Raw genomic sequence first — 20063 nt, 5'->3', positions numbered from 1 at the left:
AAATGAGAGGGCAGGGGTGTGAAACCGAGGGTGAAGGAGGTGCCATTGTATTATTTAACGCTGACAGTGATGAATCCTACAAGGAGATACATAATACACAGATTTGGTAATTAGTACGTTTTGCTATTCAGGAATAAATCTTTGCCGCAGAACAAAATAACTTGTAATAACTGTTACAACATTGTATAAATACAAATAAAATAAAAAATTATAAAATATAAATACAAAAAAAGATCCCACAAAGGCATGACCTGTGTGTGGGTATACAATAGATTTTAGGTCATAGTAAAGGGCACTGGCAAGAATACAATAGATATTTTAAGGAGAATGTATAGATATTATTATTTTAAAACAGTTTTGTTTATATATATTTATATATATATATATATATATATATATATATATATATATATATATATATATATATATATATATATATATATATATATATATATATATATATATATATATATATATATATATATATATATATATATATATATATATATATATATATATATATATATATATATATATATATATATATATATATATATATATATATATATATATATATATATATATATATATATATATATATATATATATAGAAAAGAAAACCACCTCAATCCTTTTTTGCGATTCAATATAATACATGTATAGAGGATGCGAGAGGCTGAGATAAGCATTATCGATAAAATAATTAAATGTGTAATGTATTATAATAAAAGGATTGTTAACTTTGTGGAATGCTAATATATCACTCTATTTGGAATGAATAAGTGAAAAAAGAACGGTTAAAAAATGTATGAGGCGAATGCAGTAGGAAATAAAAGCAGTGAAAGACCTATGAAAACTTGGCATAATCATACTTAAAAAACATATAGGTACCTATTTATATATATAATGATCACTTAAACTTGTCTTTGACTGGTCGTAGCACTGATAGACTTCCATATTCTTCTTCATCTTTATTGATATGTCATCCGCAGGATGAATTATCCAGTATCTGATATTTAAATTAATAAATAATAATATTTTTTTGCATTAAATCTTTCCAAAGCCAATGCATTACAAAAAAAATGGAAATCACATTAGAGTGGATACTTTTAAATTCAATATTTTCCGGAGATGAAAGTAAATCGCATTAAATACGTGTTCCTGATCGTTTCCCTTCCCTGATCGCGTTCGTGTTTGCGTAGTTCCTTTTCCAGAATCACGTAGGAAGCTAATAAGTGTCGAGGCATATCTAATTACTTCGCCACTTACAGAGCCTCTCTGCCTTCCCCTGTAGTTTGTCACGGCGTCTGTCAGCTCTCGTGTCTAACTGTCTGTCTCATACTCATTTAGGGGTGTGTTATTATATATTTACTAAAAACAGGAATGTTGATAGTTTCCTTTGTGCGATTTGCTGGAAGATATTTTATTCATTTGAATTACGTTGTACTTTATTTTGTTTGCTAGTCTTTTCATAGACATCTCTGACCTCTAACGTAAGTGTAGTGTAGTGAAGTGGGATATAAATACCTCTTCCAATACTTTTTAATTTTGCCATAATTCTGCCATCTCTCTCCCTATCTATAATACATGACATCCAAAAAATTCAATAAGTGGCTTGATATTTATTTAAAATACATTTTATTATATTTTTAAACTTTAAAAACGATCTCCTAAAAATCAAGTTTTTCGATATATGACGTTGTTGAAAGGAGTGAGCGGCATATGGTTATAATTATCTTGAATGAATCCAAACGTGTGTCAAAATCTATTTGATTAATAATAATAAAACCCTTATCCGCACCCCAATGGTGCATAGGGCACTGTGTCTTATAAACGCAGTGTTATCATGATCGTTTTACACATGAAGGAAAGGTGATCAGCCCTCCGCTTCAGGTACCAGTCCATGGTAATATTGAATAAATATTACAGTGAAAATATTACACTTATATTTATTTTTACCCCCCTTGGGAATCAAATCCGGGACCTCCAGAACGGTAGCCGAGCGTGCTGACCATTACACTACGGAGGCGGACAAAATATTTGATTAGAAAGTGAAATTTCCCAAGAAAATGTTTACATTAAAATAAAAAGATACTTTCGAATCAACAGCTAATCGATCTTAATTTGTCTTATTGTAACTTTAAGCTGCGGATTGATATTCTTGATATACGTGTATAATCCATCACTCAGGAAGTTAGTGGGTCGATTGATAGAAACTTTTTGATTTGGAATTGTTTTTTTTGTTGCAAATTCTCCCTTCAAACTCACCAATAACACCCTAAAACATTTTCTTTTAATGGTTCTTCTTTCACTTTTCTAACATTTTTTCCGTACTAAGAAATCACATTTTTACTGCATTCAGTCTGCATCCATCCTTCTTTTGCCAACTGCATATAGATTACTGCTCAACAATATAATTTTTGGCGAATGAAGGAAATTTACATAAATTGGAAAATATACAAAATTAAGCGATGAGAATGGTGGTCAAAAAAATTATTTAATAATATAGAAAAAATGAGAGAAGAACTAAACTGGTTATTTATGAAAAAGCTACTCAAATTAAATATGCTGATATATATACATATATAATTTATATATATATATATATATATATATATATATATATATATATATATATATATATATTTATATATATATATATATATATATATATATATATATATATATATATATATATATATATATATATATATATATATATATATATATAGATCAGCATATTTAATTAATAAATTACCCAAATGTTTTAAGGATAACATAGTGTTAAAAAAAATCATGAACATATTACTAGAAATAAGGACAGATTAAGAACCGCCATTATTGAAAAAAACCTGAACACAAAGTAGTTTAATGTATAAGGGTTTGAAAATGTATGATGAGATGCCTTAATGTATGAAGAATGAGAAGAGTCGGAAAGAATATTAAAATAAATGTTTTGTTTACTGTAAAAAGTTGTAAATATATACAAATATATAAATATATATATATATATATATAATATATATATATATATATATATATATATATATATATATATATATATATATATATATATATATATATATATATATATATATATATATATATATAAATATATATATATATATATATATATATATATATATATATATATATATATATATATATATATATATATATATATATATAAATATATATATATATATATATATATATATATATATATATATATATATATATATATATATATATATATATATATATATATACATTTATATTTATATATATATATGTATATAAATATAAATATATATATATATATATATATATATATATATATATATATATATATATATATATATATATATATATATATATATACATATATATATACATATATAAATATATAATAAAAACTCCGTGCTGCACTCTTAAACCAGGATTATGTGACAAATAATTACACATGACAGTTGCTGACTGATGTAAAAGTCCGCTAGGTGTTCTATCTGGGGCATGTACTGAGAGGAGACAAGTACGAGCTATTGCACCTAGTGGAGGGTCCACGAGGTGTGTGCAGGTGGCAGATCTCCTGGCTCCGGAATATACGAGATTGGATGGGGATCAGGACTGTTTAGAGCTGCCCAAGACAAGGACAAATACTTTCAAGCGATAGTCGATGTCAAGAGGACCTGGCATGAGACGCACAAAAGAAGAATATTAATAATTTCTAAAATAACTTTAGATTTCAAAATATATGTTAATTAATGTTTTTTTTCTTTCACAGATGGCTCATGGAGTGGTCGTCACAGGAGCGGCCCATGCTCACCTATTAGCGCAAAATGGTGGCCAAACACACCTCATTGGTAAGCTCTTACTCTTTTATATTCTCCTGGTAATTTGTAGTTTTCTTACCTGGATTCTAATAAACTTTCAATGTATTTTATACCTAGACTCCATACCAAGGATTTGTTAATTTACTTTGTTTACTTTGTTACTTTTAATTTACTTTGTTAATTTTTAATTTACTTTATTTATAAATATAAAATAAAAAAATGTTAAACGAACTCCCTCTCTAAACACATGTATCTACTTTATTAGAGAGGTAGAAACGTTATATTTGAAATGTTTTGTATATTTTACAACTATTTTGTATTATTTAAATATGTATTTTGAAAAAAAATAATAAATATAAAAATTGTCAAAAAAACAATTCAGGGAATGAGGAAGTGTAAGTGTATTAACAGGGCTAACAAACTGTCATTGGATGGTTTAATTGATCACTTGACGTGGTGTTAAACATTCATTTTCTGATAATTCGATCATATTTGTATATAAACATATTTTTTTACACACATAAAGAACATGAAAACTTTTTCATCATTTTCCCAGATCCATGAAAAAAAAACAACTTTACACAAAAAAAAAATGTACTCCCCAATAATTTTCAGCAGACTTTTTGAAGTTTAAGTGATCACTTTTCACAAGTACAACATTCACCAATTCCGTGATAGGCAACCACACCAGTCAACTTTTTGGAACTCCTAGATATATTGATCAATCTCGTGACACAGTACCTACATATGAGTTCACAACAGCCATCTACGTTGGATTGAAAAAAGCTTTTATTCTCAATATTATTAATATTTAAAGCATTTACTTTGTGGTTAGTCATTTTTACTTATTTATTTTTTTACAAAAATGTTAATAAAATTAGTATATAACCACTCACTGAGATTTTTACGTCTACCGGTTTCGAGACGTACCCGTCTCTTCGTCAGGACAATCACTAACACAGCATGCAAACAATACTACCCTTCACCACCATAGCACCATTTACACACTCAAAACTACACAAATTGTCTAACACATGCGATTTTTGGTCGACCCGAAGACCAACATGCACTATAGTTTTCAATACAGACATGCGTGACGAGCCGAGGTTAAACGTATATAATATACGTTTAACCTCGGCTCGTAACGCATGTCTGTATTGAAAACTATAGTGCATGTTGGTCTTCGGGTCGACCAAAAATCGCATGTGTTAGACAATTTGTGTAGTTTTGAGTGTGTAAATGGTGCTATGGTGGTGAAGGGTAGTATTGTTTGCATGCTGTGTTAGTGATTGTCCTGACGAAGAGACGGGTACGTCTCGAAACCGGTAGACGTAAAAATCTCAGTGAGTGGTTATATACTAATTTTATTAACATTTTTGTAAAAAAATAAATAAGTAAAAAGCTTTTATTTAGCAGAAGCCCATTTATTTGTATGCAATATTCCAGATTATATTTTCATACTAGGAACCGCCTGAAAACTTTATTTTAGTAGCCATTTTCGAAGGCCTATGCGGTCAAGTTGTGATAGAGTAGATTTGAACCCAGGAGCACTGACTTAGAACCCGATACACTAACTACAGAATCAAAACCCATCTCTTCATTTCATAGAGTAATTTTTAAAAATAAAATAAAATGAAAATCATAGTAAGGGTAGATCTTTAAGCACAAAGCTCTAGGGTTGAGTCTAGCAAATTGAATGAAAAAAGCTCTTGTACTTGTAAAAGACACGAGAAGAAAACTAATAGAATTTACGAGTTTATGTCTTAAAATGCAGCTGTAGCAACTGTAGTAGCGTCATTTTACAAGCTTTTTCTTTGCAATATGAAGCTTTAATGTGACATCATAATACCCTTGAGCTTACAATGACAAATACATTGCCAATTTACAAAGTACAAAGTAATTTACAATTTACTTAAGTTTACAAACGAAATAAGGACTGTATGATAGATACTAATTATTTCAATTTTAGTTTGTGTCAATTAAACATTTTGTTTAATTACCTGTTTATTAAAAAATAAACAAATCTTAGAAGACAACATTTTGAGTGTGTCTAAATACTTGTTCACAAAATCTGGATTATCTCCGATATCAGGAGTTATTTTCATATTATAATATATTATTATATTATTTTCAATAGATGTCTCCAGTGAAGTTCTAGTGATTCAAGAACAAGGTTTCTAAATAGGTTCATATATATAGAACTTCCAAGAATTTAAATGTGTTTGTCAATGATGGGTAGAATTGGTGAATGTTACATGTGTGTAAAGTGATCACTTAAACCAGCCTATGACGGTCGTCAAATCTAAGTAGACTACATTTTGAGTGTGTCTAAATACTTGTTCACAAAATCTGGATTATCTCCAATTACAGGAGTTATTTTCATATTATTTTTTGACATCTCATCAAAGATAAAGAAGCATATGGAAGTCTGGGTATTTTCAGGGCTGACGACCGTCATAGGCTAAATCGGTGAATGTTACACGTGTGTAAAGTGATCACTTAAACCAGTAAAGTAGCTTCTTATGTTAATTTATAACTCATAAAGTGTACATTTGTTGTAAGCTTTTTGTTTTTTTTTCTAATAAATCAAATATTTAAGGATTTTAAAAGCATTATTAACTTTGTGCTATGGTAATATCCGCCTCCGTAGTGTAATGGTCAGCAACATTTTCAAAAAACGAATTCTCCAACTGTTGAAGGATGAAAAATACTTAAATCTAACGTAAAGTTTATCTTTGAGATACCAAATTTACAATACCAAAATCCAATACAAAACACAGCCTATGACTACACTCGTATTTCAAATACTAAGGGGAAACACGATTTAAAATTTTTATGAAGCTTATAATTTGACCAGTCCGTATAATGTCCGCGTCCGTAGTGTAATGGTCAGCAGGCCCGGCTACCATTCTGGGGGTCTCGGGTTCGATTCCCAAGGGGGGTAAAATAAATATAAGTGATTTTTTCACTGTAATATTTATTCAATATTATTATCCTGTACTGGTACCTGAAGCGGAGGGCTGATCACCTTTCCTTCATGTGTAAACGATCAAGATAACACTGCGTTTATATGACATGCATCATTGGGGTGCGGATAAGGGTTTTATTATTATTATTTATCATGGTAATATAACACTCTCCTCATCATTCATCGCTCATTTTGTGTAGATTTTTGTAGTGATTTTTTCACTCTTATATTTATTCATTACTTCCCTGGACTGGCGCCTGAAGCCGAGGGCTGATCGCCTTTCATTCATGTGTTAACGATCAAGATAACACTGTGTTTTTATGATGCACCATCGGGTGCGGATAAGGGTTTTGATGATTGAAAAATTTGAAGGCATATGTATTAGGATCAGGTACGGAGTTGAGCGGGAGAAGGTGATGACTCACTAAGGGACTTATTTTTTTACTTTCAGGAGGTCCTGGTGAGCAGGTAGTAGGAGGATCCTTACATCCTGCACTTCGAGGACTAAAACCATCAGCTCTTCATGCTGTTCCTTCCGGTAAATACCTAAAACTAACCATCACGCTACTCCCCACAAGGGTAGGCAGAGTGAAAAGGACCCTCACACCAATCTATGTCAAATATTCGCCTATTGAAAGCTGTCCCACCGCATGCCCAGATCTGATACAGAAGCATCTAGGCTTCCTAACAGATCTGCTCTTGCAAAGCATTTTTTTTTGTACTAAGTTGCGAAATTTATCGAAAATGTGAAACAATACAAAATTGTATCCCGATTTAACTATAAATTTACATTTAAAAGTTTCCAATATTCCTGTCACTGTCAATCTAAATAAATACAAGTTTGTAAATGTGTATATATATATATATATATATATATATATATATATATATATATATATATATATATATATATATATATATGCGCATATATATATATATATATATATATATATATATATATATATTTATATATATATATATATATATATATATATATATAGATATATATATATATGTATATATATATATATATATATATATATATATATATATATATATATATATATATATATATATATATATATATATATATATATATATATATATATATATATATATATATATATATATATATATATATATATATATATATATATATATATATATATATATATAAATACATATTTCTTTAGCAATTTTGTACAACAGTGACATCAATAAAGTCACACAGAAATAAGTTTCACAAAACGAGTACTTGTATTGTTCCAATAATAATATTACACATTTGAAAATTTGTGAAAATACCTGGAGGAGGGACGGAAGGGAGGGAAAGGGGAAAGGAGAAGATCAAAGCTCAAATCAAAGACAAATTGTACGAAATTAGGGACACAATTCATATATCGTAGTCGTACAGGAGAATTTGACCAACTAACAAAACGTAAAATGTTCAGGAGGGCCATTTAAGTCACTTTTGCTTGGCAAGAAAATAAAGACCAATGCAGTTAGTTATTTTTAACAAGTCAATATATTATACTTCCAAGTTTAGAATACTTTGAGATTTTTTTCAGGGCAGTATTAAGCTAAATATTATATCAAATAGTCAGTGATCACGTTTTCGTAAAAAAATGCACTTGGTCACTTTCTCCTGTATGACAAAGATACGTTATATTCAATTTCTTAAATAGGCATTTAATTATTCATTTAAAAGTAAATATGGTTTATTAAGGAAAAAAAGTCATCATAATTCACCCTATAGAGAACAAGTATTAGTGATGACCTCAAGTATTTGTCTTCTACAAGTTCGATATCGTATCGAGCTTCGTAGTGACGTAGCTAGTCGGGAAGTTGATTCACTGGGCCGACCCAATCTGGATAGAATACGATCCTTTGTTATTATTGCCTTAGCGTAATCGAATCTCGGACAAAGGCGACTTTCCTATTCCAACATCGTTATCCTTGCATTCGCACAGTTTAGCCGGGGGCCATAGGGATGGGACGCCTGATCGACATTTACCGATTATTACTGCCGATTTTTAGGCCATAAAATGCTAAATTAAAAAACCCACAATTTCCATATTCTTCTTCATCTTTGTTGAGATTTCAAGTTGTAAAATATATCCTATCTGGAGAAAATCCATATTCGTGAACAAGTATTAGGACACACACTTGAAATAAGTAAAGTAATTAATAAAGGCCTGCCCATAATAAATAAACAATTCAATTTACATAACTACAAGAAAGTACACTTTTACGAATATTCCCAATTTGATTCATTTGTCTTCTTTTTCTCTTTCAAAATAGTATATTTTAATAAATTTCAGACCGTAATAATTTTAATTTAATGACCTGATCATAGAATGTTTATTCCAAAACCGGTAGTCACGAATTACTGCTTATCAAAGTGGTTTTACAAAATTATTACCGATTATTACTGTCAATTATTAGGCCATAAAATGCTAAATTAATAATAATAAAAAAAAACACTCTTAGTTGAATATCAGGTTCGTGTTTTTCACTATTTTATTAAATAAATATTTAATACTTAACAATTTAAGTTTTTTTTTAAATTAAACACGCGTGTAATAATCAATCAATGAGTTTTATTTCAGCACACACGACTAGTTATACTTACAACATTTTTAGTGTGTCCAAATACTGGTGAATGTCACACGTGTGTAAAGTAATCACTTAACTAGACAGTTCGTCAGCCCTGCAAATACCCAGACTTCCTATATTCCGATATTCTACTTAATGTATATTCATCAAACTCTTATCCACACCCCAAAGGTGGATAGGGCACTGCATATATACATATAAACGCAGTGATCGTTAACACATGAAGGAAAGGTGAACAGCCCTCCGCTTCAGGTACTAGCCCAATGTAATATTGAATAACATTTTGAGTGTGTCCAAATACTTGTTTACAAAATCTGGATTATCTCCAATTACAGGAGTTATTTTCATATTAATTTTTGACATCTCATCAAAGAATAACTTTGTGAACAAGTATTTGGACACACATAAAATGTTGTAAATAAATTATCCGGTCAAATTATAAGCTTAAATAATAAAAATGAAAATGGTATTTTCTGGCGTTTCTCATATGTGTGATTATAATCCAGGATTCGGACCTCACATACTAATATCAGAGTTTCTGCTTAGTAAAGAGCTTCTTAACATCTCACCAATAGATGTCTCTAGTGAGGTTCTAGTGATTCAAGAACAAGGTTTCAAAATTGGTTCATATATATAGAACTTCCAAGAATTTTAGTAGTGTGGTTGTCAATAATGGGTAGAATTGGTGAATGTTACACGTGTGTAAAGTGATCACTTAAACCAGCCTAATATTGAATAAATATTAGAGTAAAAAATCACTTATATTTATTTCCCCCCCCCTGGGAATCAAAATGACTTATATAGAGATGCAAAAAAACGAAACAAGTTACACTCTGTTCACAGTTATTTTACCTCTATTTATTTTTTAATTATTTTTTAATTCTTAATTTAATTAAAGTTTAAATAAATAACGATATTTTCTGCCCATCCCTAAATTGGTCATTGCTTGAGTAGATTGGTACACACGAACAATTCAATGCTACCAACCAATTCTAATACGTCTTGGGTCTATCCGTCCGTATCATAGGTACTCGAATGTAGGATCAATCTCAATGAATACACACAGCGTACCTACATGTGTAGGTACATGTATTTGGATCTCGGATAGGTACATCCCTATTCTGAAAACATCTCTGACGTCGCTCACGTATCCTGATTGGCCATTGTACATTCCGTGGACAGTGGGAAAACTGGGGTAAGTAATTAATTCGTCCATTATGCAGTACGCAATGGTCGCTAAGCGTACATTACATTGACTAATAAAGCAATTATGTTAATCATATTACTGCACGAATTGGCAATTACGAACGACCTTTTTTTAATCAGTAAATACTTTTTTATTCGAACGTGTTATAGTATTTCTTTCTTCTGTAAAAATTGTATTTTTGATGTTTCTTTTGGTCCAAAAATGGTGTGTGACAATATCATTTTCATTCTCATGTGTGTGATTATAATCCAGGATTCGGACCTCACAGACTAATAAAAGAGTTTCTGCTCAATAAAAAGCTTCTTTTCATCTCGCCAATAGATGTCTCTAGTGAAGTTCTAGTGATTCAAGAATAATGTTTCAAAATTGGTTCATATATATAGAGCTTCCAAGAATTTGAATACTTTGGTTGTCAATAATGGGTAGAATTGGTGAATGTTATGTGTGTGTAAAGTGATCGCTTAAACCAGCCTATGACGGTCGTCAGCCCCGTAAATGCCCAGACTTCCATATTCTTCTTCATCTTTTATAAGATGTCAAAAAATAATATGTGACAATATCGTTGAATATTCTAGAAATTATATTTATTTGTATTTAATTTTTTTTATTTTATTGGAAGGAAGAACAACAGTTACAATATATGATAAATAAGAATACAAAAAATTAAATCATGAGTTCCAATTACAGTTCTTCACAACTATATAACTATAAAAGAAGATTTTTAATTTATTATTAGATTAAAACCAATATTTTTAGCTTTTCCACTTTTTTATTTGACCAGCGACCGGGTTTCGTCGTTACCGACATCATCAGACTGGTGATGTCGGTAACGACGAAACCCGGTCGCTGGTCAAATAAAAAAGTGGAAAAGCTAAAAATATTGGTTTTAATCTAATAATAAATTAAAAATGCAATTCCATCACGAAGTGTCAGTGGATAATATAAATCTATTATAAAAGAAGAGAAAATATACAACATTATCCAGGCCATGCCTTCGAATTATGTTATCTTTCTGCAGCATCCATTGAATTTTGGTCTTCCTCTATTCAGATTCATGGCAATCGCCTGGTTTACAATATGTTCAGGTTCTCTACCATGCGCTCATACCATGTTTTTCTTCTACCTTACTATTGATGTGATTTCCTCCCAGCAATGAGCAAATGCTGAGAAGTTCCTGATGTGGCCCACACTAGATCATCCCTCCTTTTTCCAACACAGATTTAAATAAAAACACATTTAATTAGTTAGAATAAACGAAAATCTGTTAAATGATCTTTTAAAATTATACACAATAAGCAAGGTAAATAATTAATGCAATTCCCATCTAAAAAAAGACAACGATTTTCTCTGCGTTAATCTAATCATGATGTGTTGTGTGAAAGCTCTAAAAATATAGAATTCACATGAAGTCAAGGTCCCGTAAAAAAGCCAAGATTTTTCTTAGTGGAGCTTAAAGCGCAAAAGCGCCTCCGTAAGTGAGTAGGTACTTGATTTTATTAATGTCATTTCGCAGATTAAGCTTTCCGCCCGGGCGATGTGAGAAATCCGTCGGAGATGGCGTCGCGGGTGACATCTGTCTGTCATCTGTCACGGTGACTGAGGAGGCTGTCGTAAAATTCCCGAACTCAAAATGATCAACGTAAAAATTAAGTACTGCCTTAAGGTCTCAACACACCAAAGGATCGAAAAGTTTGTAATTTTTTTTTTGGGAATTTAACAGAACAGTTACATCAAGTTACAACCAATACTTCTTCTTCTTCTTCTCCTTCGTGATATTAGTCAAAACGTTTGATCCCTTATATAGCTGTTTTGCAATCAGACGATAGATAGTGCTTGGGCATAAAGTACAAATGAGAAAGAAAAAATAAATCATAAATCACAATTTATTGCTGTATTAATTAAGCAACTACATTAAATTTAATATTTATAAAAATTACAAATTGATGATAGTAAGAAAGGCAAAGGAAAGGGAGTTTAGGGAAGGAGTTAGAGGAAAAACTAAGGTATGAAGTTTGATGGACAGTTAAGACAATTATAACTTTTCTTCTTTTTCTTCTTGGTGGCTTTGTGGCCTGTTTTTAATAGGGATTAGCCTCCTGTGATTTCGATTCCCAGCTGTCAATCCATATTTTTGATGGTCTGCATGAGAGTTGACTACCTTGGGGTTGGCCATGCAGTGCGATGTGGGGGAGTCTGGATGGTTCCATTCTTCTCACACACTTATACGAGTATAAGTTTTACATTTCAAATTGGACGACTTAGAAATCAAATAGGACGAATAACAAATCGAATAGAAAATTTAGCAAATCAAATTGGACCTTTTACTAAACATATTGGACATTTTATTGTATTTTATAAATAACAATGTTTTATTAAGTTCATAAAATGTGCCACAAAGTATCTGCGAAAAACATTCAAGAAATAATTATGTATATTTAATATATTTATATATATAAATATATATATATATATATATATATATATATATATATATATATATATATATATATATATATATATATATATATATATATATATATATATATATATATATATATATATATATATATATATATATATATATATATATATATATATATATATATATATATATATTGAATATTGAAAGCATTAACATTGTGGATTATTGTGATATATTATTTTGAGGAATAAAAAGACTATGTTTTTTGATACACTTACTTTTTTATTAACAACCAACTAGTTTCGGCAACAACCTGATGCCCCTAAATAAACCCTGAAGAGGGTCATTTTATTTCTCAAAATAATATATTTATATTAGTACTACGGTGTCAGGTATGCATCAAAACACATGTCACAATAGACCTTAATAAAGAGTGGTATTAAAAAAGTTAAATCAAGTAAAATTATAATAGAAAATAAAAAAATAAAATTTTTTCTTCTCTCTCATTACTGAGGGTTGTGACCCTTGAGAAAGCAACGACTCTTCTCCAGTTATCCCTTGACTGCGCTGCACGTAGCGCTCCAACCACCGAGGTGCCTGCTGCTGCCTTAACTTGTTCGGTCCATCGTGTGGGGATCATCCTCTCCCTCTCCTCCCCTTCAGGCTACCGATCACAAACCGTCATTCCAGGTTATCATTGTCATGCGCAACGTGTCCAAAGACAGGAGAATCCGTCGTGTACAGACATTTGCCAGTCAAGCAATCCAAAAATATAATGGATGTAAAATAAAATACAAAGCCAAGTGTAACATATAACATATAACATCGTAAATATAATATTAAAATATGTTAAAAGTTCTCTTTTTATTACAGCATTTTTTTTGTATTCTGTGTGCTGTACGCTTTATGCCAAATGAGGTATTTATTGTAAAAGCGCTTTTAACGATCATATCTAAAATGCGTAGTCTTTGAATTTTTTTAATGTAAGTTGATGAAAGTCAAAGTATTTTTTAAATAATAAAAAGAAAACCTTTTTATGAAGGAAAGTATTACCTTGGAATTACAAATTGGTAAACAGGTACATAAGGACGAAATAATACAACGTGTATCATTATTATTAATTTTTTTAAAGAGAAATATTTGTGTTTTTATTATTTACAAAAATACTTCAATTTCTGTCTATGTTGTGAGCCTAAGCGGCTCATTATTAGAAATATGTATCAAATTGTGGTAGAGTGGGGTCGAACCGAGAGGCTCTGACTCAAGAGTCCGCGACACTAACCACGAAACCACAACCCGACAAGTTTCGTCATTCACTTTGCGGTAAGACATGATACATTTGTTTTTTACCACATGAGTTATATTTATTTTACCGACTAGTTTCGGAAGCTGTAGATGCTTCCATCTTCGGGTCTGAATATAAACTTATATTCAGACCTGATGATGGAAGCATCTGTGGCTTCCAAAACTTGTTGTTCAAATGAATATAGCGCATGTGGTAAACAAACAAGTGTTTTCATTTACAAGTACATATATCATTATCATCAACTTATACATCATTTTTCTTCTACTAACCCTTATCAGCACGTAAGATGCAGTGCCCTATGCACCATCGGGTGCGGGTAAGGGTTTGAAGGATGAAGGAAGGTGAATAATGCTTATTTAAAGCAATATTCCAACAATCCTAACTACTATCATTTATAAAAGTGATTTATTGTAACTGTAGACAGTTGGTAGAATTCCATATTGAATTGTTGGATGATATATCCAAAATTAAACAAGGTTTATTTGGTTGAATTCCACATTTATTTATTTTTATGTTTAAACGTGAAGCTTTTCGTCTTACAGGACATTATCAAAGACTCAAAAAAAACGCTGTGTTTGATAATGTCCTAAGAAGAAGAAACGCGTCACGTATTAACATATACATAAATAAATGTAGAATTCAACCAAATAAACCTTGTTTAATTTTGGAAATATTACCCAACAATATAATAATAATAATAATAAAACCCTTATCCGCACCCCAATGGTGCATAGGGCACTGCGTCATATAAACGCAGTGTCATCTTGATGGTTTACACATGAAGGAAAGGTGATCAGCCCTCCGCTTCAGGTACCAGTCCAGGATAACATTGAATAAATATGACTGTGAAAAAATCACTTATATTGGGAATCAAACCCTTGGGAATCGAACCCGGGACCTCCAGAACGGTTGCCGAGCGTGCTGACCATTACACTACGGAGGCGGACAAAATAATAGTGATGTTATATTTTTTTTTAATTCTGAAAACACTCAAATGCGATTATCTCAGCTTGCAAATTCGTGGGTAGTAGATTTTGCATACTTTTTATGACTTCCACCGCTAGTACTTCCGGCTTCTTTTTCCTGGGTCTTCTGTAAGCCTTTAACTTAGGGGAAGGTGAATAAATAATGATGATTAATTTAAACCACCCTTCTTAACTAAAACCCATCAAGTTCAGGTGTACTGAGCCCCGAGAAGATCGGGAAGAAAGAGATTTAAAGAAAGGGTGAAATAATGGAGGTAACCGAGAATAGGGTTATTTCTGACAATTTTAATACTAGCCCTGTTATATGAGCGTTTACATAAAATGTTAAAATGCGATCCCTTAGACGAATATGCGGTAAAATAATGAATGATCGGACTCGTTGGAGTCGGAGTCCCTAGAATGGAGATTAAAAAAATTAAAACAACATATGGAAGTGAAGAATGGAGTTGGCAAAAGGAAGATGAAAGTAGATGTAAGATGAAAAAAAATACAGATAAAATTCAGAAAGGTGCGTTGAGTTGGTTTGGACATGTGGAACAAATGAATGGAGAAATAACGGTTAAATAAATTTATAATGCGAATGTATTTTTTTTATTAGTTGCTAATTTTCAATTTTTATTAGTGGATAATTTTCCTTGCCTTTTATGTACAAGGATTTCTAACATAATTAGTTCATTTGTTTTAAAAATGATAGTGAATAATTAATTTATGAGATTGATCTCTAAAAACAATACAATAGATGCAACAATACAATATATAGAATGAATTCAACATCCTATATCAACCATGATTCGAGACATAGCTCATTTATTTGTCTTATTCATATGACAAGGTAAATTAAGTTAAAAAGGAACAGAAAACTTAAGAGAAGACCTAGGAAAACTTGGCATGATCAGGTCTATCAAATACTTGAAAGCGGTTGGGTCAAGAGTCGGAATCAGTGGGTACGCGTGAAGAGATGCATGAATGTGGAAGATGCTAATGATGTTTACATAGACGTGGTGTGGCGTTCTATCTCTCTGAATACCTCTGCGAAGAACTTTGTCATATTCAGGCGTAGATATATACATAAAAGTCTATCCCTGAATATGACAAGGATCCTGTTGAAACCGGTTGGAGAAAAGCATCTATCAAAAAGTAAAATGTGGTTAAAAACAAAGTTCCATCATTATTATTTTTTTATAAAATGTGCCACAAACTATCTGCGATAAACATTTAGTTATTAATATTCAGCACACAAATTCGTGTAAATAAATTTCATCGTCTACGGTAATATCTATTTTCATAGTCAGATATGTAATGTAATAAAATATCCTGGAGCAATAAACGGGGTTCTAATAAAATGAACGAAATCCATCCTTTTATGTTTTATTGAAAAACAATGAATCGTTATTGCTTTCTCGCGTCTACTGAACTTCGGATATGTGCGAGGTAGGAAGACTTCATGGCCCTTCAAATATATTATTCATTTTTCTGAGAAAAACCCTTTCCTAAAACTATATATTTCTTTACACAGCATATATTTAATTGTTTCATTCATTTCATATAACAAATAGTATAGGAACATTTTGAGTGTGTCCAAATACTTGTTCACAAAATCTGCATTATCTCCAATTACAGATTACTATTCTGTAATTGGAGATAATCCAGAACAAGTATTTGGACACACTCAAAATGTTGTAAATAAATTATCTGATCAAACTATAAGCTTAAATAATAAAAATGAAAATGGTGTTTTCTGGCATTTCTCATGTGTGTGATTATATACAGGATTCGGACCACACATACTTATATAAGAGTTTCTGTTTGATAAAAAGCTTCTTAACATCTCACCAATAGATATCTCTAGTGAAGTTCTAGTGATTCAAGAACAAGGTTTCCAAATTGGTTCATATATATATATGTATATAGAACTTCCAAGAATTTGAGTTGTGTTGTTGTCAATAATGGGTAGAATTGGTGGATGTTACACGTGTGTAAAGTGATCACTTATACCAGCCTATGACAGTCGTCAGCCCCATAAATGCCCAGACTTCCATATTCTTCTTCATCTTTGATTAGATGTTAAAAAATAATATAAATAGTATAGGTGTCTCATCTTGATTTAATATATCCATAATTTTTAATATATTAAAAATCACTTGTACGGGATGTTTAAGGTTGTTTGAATTCTGGTGTTTTATTTTTAAGTTTAAAAATGAAAAACAATCTGAAACACCTTTATATCCAACATATTGTGTAAAAAATAACTGGTCAAATTATCTTTATAAAAATAAAAATAAATCATGTTTTCAGGCGGATGTCAAGTGAATCCAATATTTTGGACCTTGCACACAAATAGAAAGAGTCTTCGCTTTTAAATTAAAGCTTAACCTATTCCAACTTAGATGGCGATTGTGAACTCACATGTAGTGTGTCACGAGATTGATTTATATACCTGGAATTCCAAAAATTGAGTAGTGTGGTTGGGATCATGGGCAGAATTGGTGAATGTTACACGCGTGTAAAATGATGACTTAACTAAGCCTATGACAGTTGTAAGCCCTGTAAATGCCCAGACTTGTTCTTCTTCATCTATATTGAAATGTCATAAATGTAAATCACTTATCCACTCTTAAGATTACTCATGTAAACATGACTGGTTTCGAGAATTTAAATGATCAATTTATTTCTAAAAATTGTAAAATATAATATATTTTATTCCTTTTTTATGTGTACGAGTATATAACGTTATTTGTTTATGTATTCATTAGCGAGTGTTTTAACCAAGAATTTTCACTCATAAATTACATGAAATTATAGTAACTTTAAACATAAAGAGTAAATTCACTCACGAGTAGGCATAGGCTATGAAACTTAAAAAGTTGAAGCCTGAGTAGGGTCATGATAAACGGTGTTGCATACGCCGTAGCTAGATTTCAGAGTCACTTGGACGTTAGGTAATCCAAAATATATATATTATGTCAAAATAATTCCACCAATAAGACACATTGGCTTGGTGGGTTTGCTTAGAAAAAACAGAGGAAGAAAAGGTTTTTCAACAAATAAATGAATATTTCAAATTAATATTTCAAATATAAACAACAGAATAATTGCAGATAGACACGTGGGTGTATATTCTTCGAAACTTTCAGCGACTTCGATTTTCCGTACTCCTGAAAGCGGGCAGTTTTCAGCGCATTCATCGCGTGACAAGCACGAACGCTTTATTTTTACGATGAAAGACAAAAAAAGCGCAAACCATCTGTGAAGAATTGCCCAGATATGAAAATTTCGAGGAAAAAGATTTTTCGCTGACATATTTTCAGCGTCTAATTTTTTTAAGCTCTCGAGTAAGCTTTTTCGCCATTACACAAAATTTGTTTAGATTATGCGCGGCTTATTAAATTATACGTGAAGGTTGTACGAAAAAAACAAGGCTTTACTCCATTTTAAGTAGGTATATTTTATTGTAGAGACTTTGAGTATTACTCAAAAAAACTGTGTAGCCTGCTTTCATTTGCTATAAAACCATTTAATAATGAAATTATTTATGAAAAGACAATGGTATGCGCATGTGAGGAAAATGGTATCACCTAGACTAAACTATAACAAATGGTAAATATACAATACGTTTCAAATATAACGTTTCTACCTCTCTAATCAAGTAGATCCTTGTGTTTAGAGAGGGAGTTCGTTTTACAATATTTTTTTTTGAACAAAGTAAATTTAAATTTAAATTTCAAATTTCATTCATTTCATTCGTTCGAACCTTTATCCGCACCTCAATGGTGCATAGGGCACTGCATCATATAAACGCAGTGTTATCTTTATCATTAACACATGAAAAAAAGGTGATCAGCCCTCCGCTTCAGGTACCAGTTCAGGGTTATATTGAATAAATATTACAGTGATAAGTCACTAATATTTATTTGACCCCCCCTGGAAATCGAACTCGGGACTCCAGTATGGTAGCCGAGCGTGCTGACCATTAAACTACGGAGGAGGAAAATAAAAATAAAAATATATTCTTTGGCATGGTGTCTAGGTAGGGGTGAGTCTTATATGTTTTTTTATGTAATTTTTAAAGATTTGATAATTTTCTATAGATTTTAAGCTTTCCGAGTGGTAAGAATATCAGTAGGCAGCAGCATAAGAGGTACCAGGCCCCCAGGAAAACCACCTAAACTACGTAGAGACAGCTGGTCTTCCATCTCCCAGTAACAGGAACGGTCCTAACTGAAGAAGAAGAGTTTGAGTATGTCAATAAATACCTGGTATGTTGCAGTGGGCGGTTCCGTGATGGGGCGCAAGCGGCCCGCGCTGCTGGCGGGCTCCGGGCCCCGCTCGGCCATGAGCCCCACCAAGCGCACCGTCATGGGGCTGCTGGCCCGCGCGCGCGCCGCGCAGGCCAAGCACCTGCCGCAGCCCGCCTTCCGACCGGCGCCAGAGTGAGTACACCACTACCTACTACTGTTGCTTCTACTCCTTCTACTCCTGCTTCTCTATCCTCTCCTTTTTCAAGTTTCTTTACTTCTTCTCTTTCTTCTCCTTCATCTCTTTCTTCTCCATCTTCTCTTTCTTCTCCTTCATCTCTTTCTTCACCTTCTTCTTTTTCTTCTCCTTCTTCTCTTTCTTCTCCTTCATCTGCTTCTTCTCCTTCAACTCTTTCTTCTCCTTCATCTCTTTTTTCTCTTTCTTCTACTCCTTCTCTTTCTTCTACTTCATCTGATTTTTTTCCTTCAT

At 31.5% G+C, this 20063-nt stretch overlaps 1 protein-coding gene across 1 annotated transcript in view; it reads left to right on the top strand.

Annotated features, from left to right (window-relative positions):
* LOC148311993 (uncharacterized) overlaps positions 1–20063 on the top strand; it is a 379515-nt gene that overhangs the window by 310426 nt on the left and 49026 nt on the right. Inside the window, exons 7-9 of the mRNA XM_088277982.1 lie at positions 3785–3863; positions 7253–7339; positions 19606–19768. Of these exons, the coding sequence (XP_088134108.1) occupies positions 3785–3863; positions 7253–7339; positions 19606–19768 (329 nt within the window). The remainder of the gene's footprint in view (positions 1–3784; positions 3864–7252; positions 7340–19605; positions 19769–20063) is intronic.

This window comes from Brachycentrus maculatus, unplaced genomic scaffold (assembly GCF_059751285.1).
Source record: "Brachycentrus maculatus isolate JH-2025_06_01 unplaced genomic scaffold, ASM5975128v1 h1tg000053l, whole genome shotgun sequence".
Taxonomy (NCBI): domain Eukaryota; kingdom Metazoa; phylum Arthropoda; class Insecta; order Trichoptera; family Brachycentridae; genus Brachycentrus; species Brachycentrus maculatus.
The sequence above is the reverse complement of the archived record's forward strand: the minus strand, read 5'-3'. Positions and strand labels throughout refer to the sequence as shown.